The sequence below is a fragment of the Thermobia domestica genome, chromosome 2, assembly GCF_964235325.1.
Source record: "Thermobia domestica chromosome 2, izTheDome1.hap1.1, whole genome shotgun sequence".
NCBI classification, from domain to species: Eukaryota; Metazoa; Arthropoda; class Insecta; order Zygentoma; family Lepismatidae; genus Thermobia; species Thermobia domestica.
In genome coordinates this window covers 347759912-347773390 of record NC_137455.1, presented here as the reverse complement: position 1 = coordinate 347773390, position 13479 = coordinate 347759912, and the positions used below count along the sequence as shown (strand labels likewise).

General features: G+C 35.1%; 2 protein-coding genes across 2 annotated transcripts in view; one reads left to right on the top strand and one right to left on the bottom strand.

Moving 5' to 3' along the window:
- The window catches only part of emei (transmembrane protein 161-like emei), a 47659-nt gene extending 45997 nt beyond the window's left edge, over nt 1-1662 (top strand). The window contains exon 12 of the mRNA XM_081749219.1: nt 1244-1662. Coding sequence (XP_081605345.1) covers nt 1244-1363 — 120 coding nt within the window. The 3' untranslated portion in view covers nt 1364-1662. The remainder of the gene's footprint in view (nt 1-1243) is intronic.
- Nucleotides 1663-8270: 6608 nt separating this feature from the next.
- LOC145678750 (talin rod domain-containing protein 1-like) overlaps nt 8271-13479 on the bottom strand; it is a 59640-nt gene continuing 54431 nt past the window's right edge. Inside the window, exon 6 of the mRNA XM_081749218.1 lies at nt 8271-11720. Within this exon, the coding sequence (XP_081605344.1) occupies nt 11412-11720 (309 nt within the window). The 3' untranslated portion in view covers nt 8271-11411. The remainder of the gene's footprint in view (nt 11721-13479) is intronic.

The window sequence follows — 13479 nt, the reverse complement described above, 5'->3', positions numbered from 1 at the left end:
GTAGTAGTAGTAGTAGTAGTAGTAGTAGTAGTAGTAGTAGTAGTAGTAGTAGTAGTAGTAGTAGTAGTAGTAGTAGTAGTAGTAGTAGTAGTAGTAGTAGTAGTAGTAGTAGTAGTAGTAGTAGTAGTAGTAGTAGTAGTAGTAGTAGTAGTAGTAGTAGTAGTAGTAGTAGTAGTAGTAGTAGTAGTAAGAAGAAGAAGAAGAAGAACCACCACAACCAGACATTGTACGGTTAACATGAAAATATAATGTGGCTATATAGATAATTTGGGAACAGAATATAAAATATGGAGGTTATCGTCGTTGAAGGAGGGTATTTGTTCGGGTATTTATTTCTATATTTCTCATTAATTTAGTAGGCGCAAAATCATTTGGGAACAACAACTCCACAACATCAAAAGCTTTTGTGATAAAACGACATTGTATGTAATGAATAAGGGTAGATGTTTTTAAAAGCACATAGGAGTAATTGGACATTATTTCTCATATAGGAACAATCTGCTGAAAGCCTCAACAAAATAGTTGAAATTGTTGTCTCTGGAAAGGATTTACGGGCTTTTGGTGGTCTAGGTAGGACGCTGAATTTGAAAGAAGAAAAAAAATGCTGTTACTGATACATGCTCCTTTTCTTTCTTTATGTCTGCATTTATACGCTGCACAGAAGTATTGATAACTCTTAGTTGTCTGTCCCGATACCTCCAGTCACGCGTATGACTGTCACCTTAAGTTCCAAAAGAGTGTATTCTTTGTTGATGTACACTTGTTATTTCATATATCCCAATGGAGAAATGAGAGGGTGTGTAAGATTGCATGGCCTTGACGACCATTCCTGATCACTGTGCTCACTGATAAAGTGCTCCATGACTGAAAACCAAAACAGAAGAATCAAAACAATTGAAACTACATTAATCGGAATGAAAATTACAACAATAATGGTAAGAAAACACTGTCTACTTCGGAAGAAAAACAAAGTACTTGATTCAACTCCGGCATCCTATATGGAACACCCTTTACATTCATTTATTATTGATTGATTTGGAATTTAGCGTCCCTTTTAGTATCGAGGCTATATGAGACGTGGATCTACAACTTACGTGAGATCTAAACTCGAACCGGGTCTTCCACGCTGATGACGTGTACGCTAACCATATAGCCATAAGGGAGCTATTTTTGTTATGTGAAGCGCAAGAGGCAGACTTCAGCCTACTATAATAATTCTTTTCTACTTTTTTTTTTCTTTCAGATTTTCACTACTGATGTATTCAGAGGCATATTTGGCTTTGCCACGTGGTGGTGTTGTTTTGCGTGGTTTGCAACGACGTCTGTTGGTATGGTTTACCAATCGTACTTCAGTGAGTCGTAGCATAGTGAACTAGTTTCGAGATAATTGTTTGCATAATACGTCACCCGAACTAACAACTGTTTCATGTATATGACCGAAGTGATTTTATTTTTTCTGAGAAGTTTTAAGTGTGTGAAATGTGTCATAATATGTGTTGTTATTACTAGACAGTTTTTCCGTCTCAGATTTTATAATGATGTTGAAAGGTATTTTTTCGTTTTCTGTGTGAAATTGTTAGTTCCTTCCTATGGAGGTGAGATAAACTCTGTATAAAGATAAAAGAACCAAAGGCAGCTATTAAATAGTACGTAATTTTCCTATTGTTGAGTTCTATTTTCATTTTCCTAAGTAAGGGAATAGTAGGAAGAATAAGAAAGTGTATTAGAACGCAATCCAGAAACTATCGTAATATTGTGTTGATACTGTTAAAATGCCTAATAGATATATCATCTGCATCCACACATTTTTGTTACCGCTTTGCCAGGCGTAAATCGAAAGTCATAGTTTCCTGTGGTGCGATTTTACAAGTCTTGTGTCCGTCAGCATTGGGACTAAATATGTCAGTGTCAGAAGTATGTTTGCCACCAATAGGGGAAGGCAACCAAATACAATTTCTACGTAACAATGTATTTTTACGTACACAGTATATAGGATTAAATAAATAAATAAAGTCATTCATCAGAACAGAAACACATCAATTACAGATGTCTGCGACAAAAAAAAAACTGCATATGAGAGTTTTTTCTGATTCTTGTGGCTTTTTGCGTGTCGAATACAGGATAAATACTCAAAAAATCCATCACGTCATGTTTTCTTGCAAATATAGGGTGTACAGCTTTCGCATCTGCTATTGAACTAACAGTGTTATGATCTATTTTCTATTAGTAAATTCTTGTAATCAACAATGAATTCTGCAATGTTGAAAAGGAGTATAAAATAAACAAAAATGAAGGGCATTGTGGGGAGAAGGGCACAAGAGGAAATATGGATACAGAGGGGGGAAAGGAAGTTTGGATTACAGTTGGGTGCTTAAGCGGGAAACTGGAAATATCGGAAACCGAAAGAGAACCAGAAAAAAGTATGAAAGATAAAAGAAAAACAAGATTTCACAGGTCAATAGTGAGACTGATAAATATTTAGTAATCACAACTGTATCATGAATGGTAAATATAATTTTGTTTTACGTGTTTATATGAGACGGTGTTTCTTTGACAACTTAGAGAATTATACTCCCTTATTTTGCTAGCAAACTGTACGTGATGGGAAAAAAATCAAGATCTGGATCATGTTGTTCAGATACCCGGAAACATAATAATAAGTGAAAGGAACCCAATAATAATAATAATAATAATAATAATAAATAAAAATAAAATAAAATTGCAGACTTGTGTTCTTACTAATAACAAACGACATACTTTTCAGCGGTCCAAAAGTTTGTTTTCCTCGATTTTGAACTACTGAGGATGTACTCAAGCATCTCATTTTCTTGAGCTTAATGTAATCTATGGATTGATATATGCATCATCTGTGAAAAAGATTATGGTTAAACAAAAATTAAAATTTAACAATTCAGGAGTATAGAAGCAAGTTTTTTTTTTTTTTTTTTTAAACGAAAAATACGTATGCTGCCATTATGTTTTTATTTTTTTAACTGGTAGATTTCATACATCTGGATTAAGTAGTGCTATCACTTTTGATCCTTTTGTATAGCTTTCCAGATTCGACTTAGCATATTTTGATTCCAAATCTTCAATTTGTTTGCTGTTTGCATCATGTTTTGCAATATCATGACATTTTTGCATGGAAAATAAATAAATAATAAAAAAAAAAAATACTCTAGGATATAAAGAACGTTTAATTCTCACTTATAGGTTGAAAATAAAATTGAACATATTTGTGAACTCTTATTTGTTAGAAAAAATAAAAGTCGCTTTAGAAAAAGTTATTAGAAGAAAAAGAAAAGTCTCTTTCAAAAAACGTCTTCATCTTATAAGGCTTCGGTACAATAGTCACCATCTTCTTCCCGTCCATAACGTACTGCAGTAAAGAATTATTTAGTATGTTCTCATGTCGTTTTTGGTTTTTTAGTATAATTCTCGTTTCGTCTTTGTGAAACACTAATAACAAGACTGATTTAGAAGAACAAACCGAGACAAGAAATTCGTATTTCTCGTCTCAAGTGAAACACTATTCCAGTTCATTTTATCGTGATCAAACGGACAGTAATATTGCAATGTTCTTAATAAACCACTGGGCATTGTCGCTGTTTACAAGATTACACAAGTTCTGATTTTCCAATATTTTCAACAGAAACAAGCCTCATTAACACCAGACAGCAGCATTCAATACAGAAGTCTTTACGATTCATTGTATTGTGAATCTCGTTGAGTCGGTATTACTACGTTATTGCACAGAACAATATAGACGCGTCTTACCTTCGTTGTTTTTCCATTATTGGTTTCCAAGTTTTCTTACTCTGGACGAGGAAGCAATACTCTGTCTTGTCACAACCATGCTTACAGCAACGTTTTTGTACACAGACTAGCTCAATATTGTAGTGCTTGTTCAAGCTTGCATCAAGGCAGACACAGTAAACACTAAAAATAGACATAAGTGCATTCAGAAGCGAAACATGCTGAATCCATTCATTGTGATTGGTTGGTGGATGTAGTATTCTTTGCTTTAAAATAATAGAAATTTACGCGTGAATATTGTAGATTTTGCTTGTAAAGATCAAGTTCACCATCGAATTTCAATGGGAAATATTAAGATTTGGTAATCAACGTTTTCGTGGATTGGTTCACTTCCCAACGAGCAATAAACTGCAATAAAAAAACACTCAGTTTGTCGAAATTGGAACTTAGCAGGTTTTGCTTCTATAGCCCTGAATTAATAGTTAATGTTCAAGAGTTAGTTTAAGAGTTAAGAGGTAATTTCAATAATTAGTTTGTGTAAACTATGATAAACCGAACTACTTCATGTCGTGTACACTGACACCACTACTGAAGTGCTTTCAAAACTAGAAACAAATTGACAGCTCAAAAACACGTGCAGATTTGTTTTGAAGAAGGGAATCTACGTCACATAGTTATTGCGGTCACTCAGCGAGGACCGAATCATAAATGTCATTTTAGCAACAGTAGGTGGAGGGTTTCCTTGGCAACAGAACCTAACATTCCAATGTTGCCGCTAAATAGTAAACACGTGTTTTCAGAATGAAAGAAGCATCTTTCGTTTCTTTGTACGCGGAGGTGATTTTAAAAAAGAAAACACCCCCACCCTTCCCAACATGCACAAACTGGGACGACAAACATTTCCTTTCATCCATTCCAAACAAACTAATATTTAGAGATTTTCTTTTTCATTAAGACTCATAGGACAGTTTCACTTTCAGCTGATGACTCACGATGCATACGAAGTGACAACAGCGTACCACATGCTTCGCCAAACGTCAATTTGTTTCTAGTTTTGAAAACACTATAGTTGGATTTACAAAAAAATACTTTTTCTTGAAAGCCACACATAAGAATTTACATTCACCCCTATAATTTTGTTCAGCTCAGTGAGATCTATGGAGTGGTGTATATCTTATCTTTGGACATTTCCTCCTCGATGAATGCTAAAAATATTGTTTATTTAAGAGGAAGATGTCATGAACTCCCTAGGTCACAATGAATTGTGTCTAAACCATGCAGTGATTGAAAATGGTACGATTATTATACTGGAAGTCAGTTGGACGTACCGTAAGCATTGTTGTGCAAGATGATTACATTATATCAGTTCACAAGTGTCTAATTCTTGATGCGAAGTCGGCACTGCATTTCCCTCTCTTTAAGAACAGTAGCAATCCATAATAGTGGTATGGCTCCAACCAGGCCCGCAACCAGCCACAGAGGTTTGGAGGGCCATGAATATGTTAGGGAGGAGTCATTAAACATTTTCTTACCAATAGCTAAATTGTGTTTTTTGTATTAATAATAGCATTTTGTGTTAAGGTTTGTAGGGGCCACGAACCCTAGCCCCCTCTGGTTGCGGGCGTGGCTCCAATTAAGGACAACGTGATGAATTACTCCAACTATAGACTACAAGCAGAACATACACATACTCGAGATGAGGATGTCCCAATAAAATTTCATTTGAACTGGGAATAAAGTGTCCTCAGATTTTTGTAATATGACAGTCGGATTCCTGTACCAGATTCCATGACGGTGTGAGTATAAATATTCTTCTGAAACAGTGCATTATGTAGAAGCTTCAGTATAATACGAAATAGTTCGCAGTTGGGACATATTCAGTAGAGAAAGAGTTTTTACATATTGTGCCAGATTGTATTTCTCGATAAAACGATAATATTTCGATGGCCAGGCTACAATCTTATTCATATCAATTTAGAAATTAGTTTTCATTTTTGTAACAACTACATTATTCTTGGTGACAAGTCGTCCTCAGAAAAAAAATAAATAAATAATCAATCACACACTGCTATAAACTAACAAGCCAGGCGGCTTCCCAATACTTATTTTATTGTTGAAAGTTAAGGTGGATCACCACCCGGAAGTCAGTACATATTTTAGCTCATTGCCTTAACTATTGCGCAATGAAACGTTACATATTATAAATATTGTACTATAAGATAGAGTAATGTTTCAGCTACAACAGAAGACACTGATTCATTTGGTTGTGTTTCCTGATACCGAAAAATGTAACAAATAAGAGAAAATATTTGATTCGTTTTACAATGAGCACACAAGATGGCACTTGCTGTAAGAACTTACTAGAAGTGCTCAGTTTTACGAAATGTTTCTTTGTATGTGTAAAGTATCTTAAAGTAACGATCTTATTACGAAATAGATATATTGTTTGACCGTTTTTCGTGTTATGTTTCATATTTTATTTAAATATTAATTTACATTTAAGGAAATAGATTTTGAGACGAAACTTGCACAGAACACCATAATGCGATGTTGCCAAATTTGTACTTTACTGTAGTAGTCATAATAAGAAAATTCGTTGATTCTAGCGTTGCAGTTCGAGAAGCGGAATTGCGCTAAGGCTCGAGAACTAATTTCAAAACAATTTCGAGTATATACAAGTTGATCCGTCTGTATTTTAAATTTATGTCAGAGTAATTGTTACCAGATCCTAACTTTATTTAAATCCATTAAATACACATATCTTAGTTACTCCATTATGGACTTGCACAGAGTAAAGAAATAAAATAATAGTTAAGATCTCGCAGCGAGTACTTTGTCGTAAATTTAAAATATGGACGGATTAGCTTGTGTGTAGGTGTTGTGTATATACAGTATGTATATTAGTGAATTGTTTTTGCAACTTCTAAAGTTACACGCGATTATTACATACAGCTTTCGAGAATTTTATTTTTTATAAAGTGTCAACACTCGACAGTGAAGTCTGTATTGAGAATCGGACCGTCGTATTGAAAACAATTCACTCTTCTGTGTATGTTTGACTTTTTTAACAATAATTTATCAAAAATAGTTTGATTGTTATAAGAAAAGAACACTCGTTCATTTCTGTCATATGTTGGTATGAAGAAGATGGCAACATGGCTATCGAAATTTTTTTTTACTATCATTTTATCTGCACATTGGGGAAGTGAGAGCCTTCCATATAATTTGTCGAAAATTATGAAAACCTGTGACACATGAACGTGACATATTGACTATACGTACAGTATATTACAATGTGATGCAGACCTATATGATTGGAATTGATAAAACATGACAGAAAATAGAATCAGTTTCAAAATACGTGCCTGAAATACTCTAATTTTCTAATGACCTTTTAATCTTTGGAGATGCTGATATACCACGCACTAACTTGATATTTTCAGTCTCGTAAGTATCGGAAAGGAGAATCTATCATCCTGTTCCTTCCCAACATAAATTTGTACGTTTGTATAACTCGATATCTCAACTCTCTGCCGTATAAGTGTTCAAACCATTGGACAGGGTGGCTAGAGAAGTCGGAACCATTGAAGAACTGATGAAGAGCACATTTTCTTAATGCAAAATGTGCTTCACGTCTCCGGTACTAACCTCAGTACACTTCCTCAAGTGTCTCATGATTTCTTTTCATAATTTTCCTAACGTGAAAATTTGGGGGAAAAAAATATGGAGCATCTGTTGCAGTGGTTATCGTCTCCCTAAGTGCCCAGATTCCGGTTTTTCACACATCCTGGAGTTCAAATTTTAACATTTCCCATATAGCAAAATCCATGGAATTGAGGTTGAGTAATTATGCTGTCCATCCCATAAGTTCTTCCTGGTGTTCCATCCAGTATTAGCCAACCAGAGACGTAAAATGAGTTGGGGCACCGTTTTGTACAAATCATTCAGTACAATCACCGATTATATCAAGTGCTGGTAGAATATTACCATCTAACTTAATGGAAGTTAATTCTGTGCGCACAGGGGGGGGGGGCGCAGTGATAGAACGTTCACATCTGGTACGTGGGGTCCCTGGTTCGATTCCAGCTCGCGCCAAGTGGACTTTGTAGTGGACAAGCACCATGTACGTGAGTTTTCTCTGGGTCCTCCCATTTCCTCCTACTATATCCATTCCACCATTGCATTCATTTCTCATCATCACCATCTCCTTTAGCCTAGCCGGTATAATCGTGGGACATAAAACAAACAAAAAAAAAAAAAAAAGCGCACGTGGTAGATTCAAAGATGAATGGACCAAGAAAGTACATATTCCATAAACATAGCACATCATAAATTTTGAATAGCAATGTGCGCTGTAAGTGAACAAGTAGAGAGTTGCATTTGGTCAAAATCAGAAATTGTTCACTTTCCTTGTAACTTGAAGCTTACTGGTAGCCACCTCGAAGAATAAAAACTACGTGAAACATGAAATTGAATATGACTATCCATTGTGGTCAGGATAGTGTTTTGTTAGATTCTGTAGAATATGGAATTTAATACGGTGGAAATTTATTCGCCGTGCTTCGGAAAGGCTGATCTCGACTCTCATGTTCTTATTTATTTCCTGTACATGTTTCGTATACTTTCCAGTTATAGCTTGAAACTAAACAAGTACTGTCTCTTCACTGAAGATGCTAATTATCGTAAACCAGTTTGTTCTGTGATTTTTAAATCTGATTTTTTCAATTCCATTATGGTTCATAAATAATCTTGGATATTTCCTATTTAACGCAGCTGTTACTTCCTTTTGCGACAGTCCCTCTCGCCCGGAAAGAATTGCTTATACTTGGTTGTTTTTCCTTGATGTCACAAGTCGCCAATAATAATAATAAAAACAGTATTGCTGTTGGCTTAAGACTATAGCCACTCTGTATAAATACTAATTGGATTTTCGTAATTTGTGATAATATGATTTATTCACTCAATTACAAGTACATGTAATACAATTCATACAGAATACAAATGAACATGGTTGCCATAACATCCATTTAATGGTATCTTATATATAAAAGAGAACGCACAAATCCTTTGTTCCCTCATCACGCTAATACGGCTGAACCAATTTCTTTCATTTTTGGGGGGTTATTAGGATTTGGACCCTAGATGGTTTTTATCATATCACTTTAATTTTTAATTACCAGTGTCTTGAGATAATTGACCATTCAAGTGTCCATAACGTACAAATCCTTTGTTAGTTCATCATAGGTAAAAATAAACGTATTTATATGCAACCCGCATGACCGTGTCACTCGGCGGGTTAACATAAATGACAGGCGATATAATGTTAACATTTACTGCAATCTACTATGGTTTTTATCATATCACTTGAAAGCGAAAAAGTAAAAATTATCTAAGTAACAAAGTTTATTGCGTTCCGGGGTGACCGCAGCGAAGCGGGGCGGGTTAACATAAATGACAGGCGATATAATGTTAACATTTACTGCAATCTTCTATGGTTTTTATCATATCACTTGAAAGCGAAAAAGTAAAAATTATCTAAGTAACAAAGTTTATTGCGTTCCGGGGTGACCGCAGCGAAGCGGGGTGAACGCTGCTAGTTATGTATATAATGCGTTTTCAGCCTCTTAGGTATAACCTAAAACACACTCGATTAGATAATATGGGCGCTAGTGACACAAGAACTCCTAATTTCTTTTAAGAATCAAAATTAGTGTTTTTTTTCCTTTATCAATAAATATTCCGCTGTAAATAGATATAAGCAGAAAATAACTTTCGTGAACTAAATGCTACTTAATCCAATAATAGGAAACGTGATTTATAATAATAATAACGTGATTTATAATATATGCAAAAAAATTTATATATATATATATATATATATATATACTACATCCCTTAATCCCTCTCACGTCACGGGAACATTGGCTGTTATAATTTATAAAAATATCATCCACATACAGTATTCTAAGGATTGGTTCTCTCTCTTCTGTTTACCCTTTACTGAAATTGGAGTAGTGGGATTCGACCATTTCCTGTGTTAACGTTGATCATCATAGAACAAATACAGTAAAATATAGCGACAAGGTCAATTCAGCGTATCAAGAAAAGATACAATCTCCTCCAGTGTTAGTGTACTAAAACCGGAAGTGGTAAAAATTTACTAAATGCTCCCGGTTTCAACGTTGATAGCCATAGAACAAAAACTGCAATAGACATCAACAAGTTTTTTTTTTGAATCGATTCAGCATCTTAAAAAAAAAAGATATAATCTGTAATAATAATAAATATTGTAGAACCGTATACAAACTTCCTGACATTACAAGCCAATAAGAGCTATGTCTCCGGATGACTTTTAATTGACTAATGTGTAATTTTTACAAAGGTTCCATCGCCGTTATTACTGGTTTGCCTCACGGTTGAATCAACATCGAAAACTTGTACCTCCACCGGAAATTTAACCTGGGACCACGCATACTAACCCTTGTGGCCAAAGGGAATAACAGAAAAATGTAGAGCACTTGAGGAAAGACTGGAATACAACATTAACATTATTGGTGGAATTGAATCGAGGTAATGTCGTTTGCTGCTATTGAATTAAGTAATGTTTAATACACGAAAGTTTTTCTTGTGCTTGCATTGTGCTAAATGTACAACATTCTAAAAATTCGGAAAGAACATCAATATGTATCATGAATCTTAATAGGGCACTTCAATAGGTTCGCCATTACACATCAAAATTCGGAAAGCAAAGTGGTCTATTACTTCGAAATAAGATGTAGAAACTACGTATCATGCTATGAAAGATTCAGTAAATTAGGATTATCACCGAATAATTATTCTATGACAAGATCACTGTAAAACGAATAATAAAAAGAAAGGAAAGAAAAAAAAAAAAGTATTACTAAGACATTGATCTTTTGTAATACATTTCTAGGTAATAGACAGTTTTCATTTCTTCGAAGTTGATATTGCTCTTTTGTTTCTCCATTATTTTGGGAACCGCCGGGGGAAAAAAAAATGCCCCTCTACCGTAATTATCTACTGATCTTTTCTTTCGGCATTGTAAAACTATTTAGTAATACAATAAATTTGGTCACAATTTGAATACAAGACAAAATCTTAATAAGCAAGTATTCAATGCAATGCAGAAAATATCAGGCTAAACTTTCAACCGTTATATGCTACAGTCCTCTTTTAAACCAATACTGTGATGAGTCAGAGTTGAGTTTAACGTCCCGTTCAACAGCGAGGCTATATGAGACGTGAACCTACTGATTAACGTGGAATCCGAACCACATGAGCTCCCGCCGGGAACCGAACCCGCGTCTCTCACGCCAAAGGCGCGTACGCCAACCGCTTAGCCACGGAGGAGCTGTGTGATTGGTTAGAATGTAGGTTAATTGAGTAAATTGAATTAAAGGAAAAAATCTGAAATTATGAATCTAGCAACTAAGAGTTATTTTAAAATTTAGCTGATTAATTCTTGAGTTTTCTTATATTCGGTTTAACCGAAAACTAACATAAAATCCCAATTCATCCTAGCACTAGCTTAGAAGATTGCAGCACATTGAAATATGCCTGTTTTCTGTACTGAGTCCTTATTTGTAACTGCGATTCTGTTTTATATTGATTAAATTATCTTAAGTATACATATTTTAAGGTAATTTTGTCCCGCTAGATGTATTGAGTGCTTGGCTGAGTTTTGTAGAGCTCTTAATGACAGCTGCTTGACATTGCTGAACTTTCATAATTAGCTTGGCGTCTATTCCATGCAGAGCAATATCTCGAACGACACTACAAACGATAACACATGGTGATACAACTCCCATGCAGCCACTGAACACATTATGAAGCTTATCTCGACCTTCTTTGCTCAACAAAGCAGGTGACCCTGTTAGAGATTTGTTTTGGGTTGCAAACACAGCCATAGCGTTACATGTTGTGGTCAGTGCTTCTCCAAACACCTGTAAAACAAGAATGAAAATTTACGGTTAGAAATCTTTTTTTCAGTAATGTTTCCGTTCATAACAAGGATGGATATAATGATCTGTAGGTCATATATATGAAAAGGGATCCGAAAGAAACCGGACTTTTATACTAAAAGAAGTAATTAAGTTTTTTACAAAATTCTTTCAGTCTCCTTCCAAGTACTCTCTATTAAATGCGATTCATTTCTCCAATCTTCTTTCCCACTGTTTGAAGCACCTCTGGAACTCTTAACTTTTATATTGTCCAATGTGCTCTGCGAAGTTCTTTTACACCATCAAAACCCTTTCCTTTTAGGTTTTGTTTAATTCTCGGAAACTAACTTCACGTTGGTTAAAAAGTTTGAATCATTTTCAACCTGATTTTTCAAATCCTGGCTCAAATTCAGACGAATGTTTTTGATCATGTGTGAGCAGGCGAGAAACAAACTTAACACGCCTCATTTGAAAAACCCCACGCTCCAACTCACTCCTGTCTGCTTTGAAATATCATTAATCATAAAACGACGATCCTCGTTGATTTTATGGCAGATTTTTTCGATGTTATCGTAGTAAGTCGAAATGATGATGAACACCCGGAATGAGTATGATCTCCAACACTTAAAGCGTCCAAACCACTCAAAAAATTGTGTGCGGTTCATAGTATCCTTGTTGAAAGCCTGTTGAAGCATTTGGTAAGTTTTCGTTTCCGATTTTCCAAGTAGGAAGCAAAATTTCAAACATACTCTTTGTTCCTTTGAATCTGCCATAACGATTTCGCAGGCGGCAAACGGAAACAGTTGAGAAAAACAATAATACGATCAAACGTTAACCTCCTACGCAGACGCCGCTTGGCCAACTGATTTGGGAAGGTCTCTACTAGACCCACCTAGCAGGAGAACTCTCTACTACGCCTAGGAACGGCAGCGCTCTTTCAATCCGGTTTCTTTTGGGTCCCTCCTCGTGTTGTTATGCTTTTGTCTTCCAAGAAAGAGACGTGGAGGTAAAAGACTGACTTATTCCACGCACAATTTATTCTGCCTATTCCTGAATTTCTGCTCACTTAATTAATTACAATTATAAATAACATGAATTTAAATATTGAGTATATATCGCGAAAATAGAGAGGTTGAGTCTTTTTTTTTTTTTTTTTTTTACGTTCTTATAGAATACCGAGGATATGAAGAACGGACTCTACTATTAACGTGGACTTCGAACCACGACTGAGGCTTGAATCCATCATGCAAGTTCAACCCTTACATTATTGACCGTTTCTCACCACATAGTCTCGCCTCTAAGAAAACTGGATCACAAGACCACGGTATCGGTCCTGGTAAATAAAAAAATTGTGTATATTATAAGGATATAGACATGTTGGTCTTTTTCAGTTGAATATCTCCACATTCCCATAAGATTTTAAAATTTCGTGTAATCACATTAAAATTTAGAAACAAGTAGTCTATCGGCACTCGTTTTCTTACATCTGTATTGCCTTTCATCTTAATTTTGCAATTGGTTTCTTGTGGGTAGAACTTTGTTAAGACTATTGAAGGTTTTAACCACATTGGACTGTGCAAGTGTGATCAAAATTTATTTTCTAGTCATGAAGTCATCTTCAGTTTGCGGCTATATTGTAAAAGTGGAGAAGCCTTCAACTGGGAAAAGAGCTTTAAATATTTTCAGTCCAGATGTGGAAGAGTATCGGAAACACATTGTTCGACTGATTGATATCAAATTTCAAGATTTAGCCTTAGTGTTT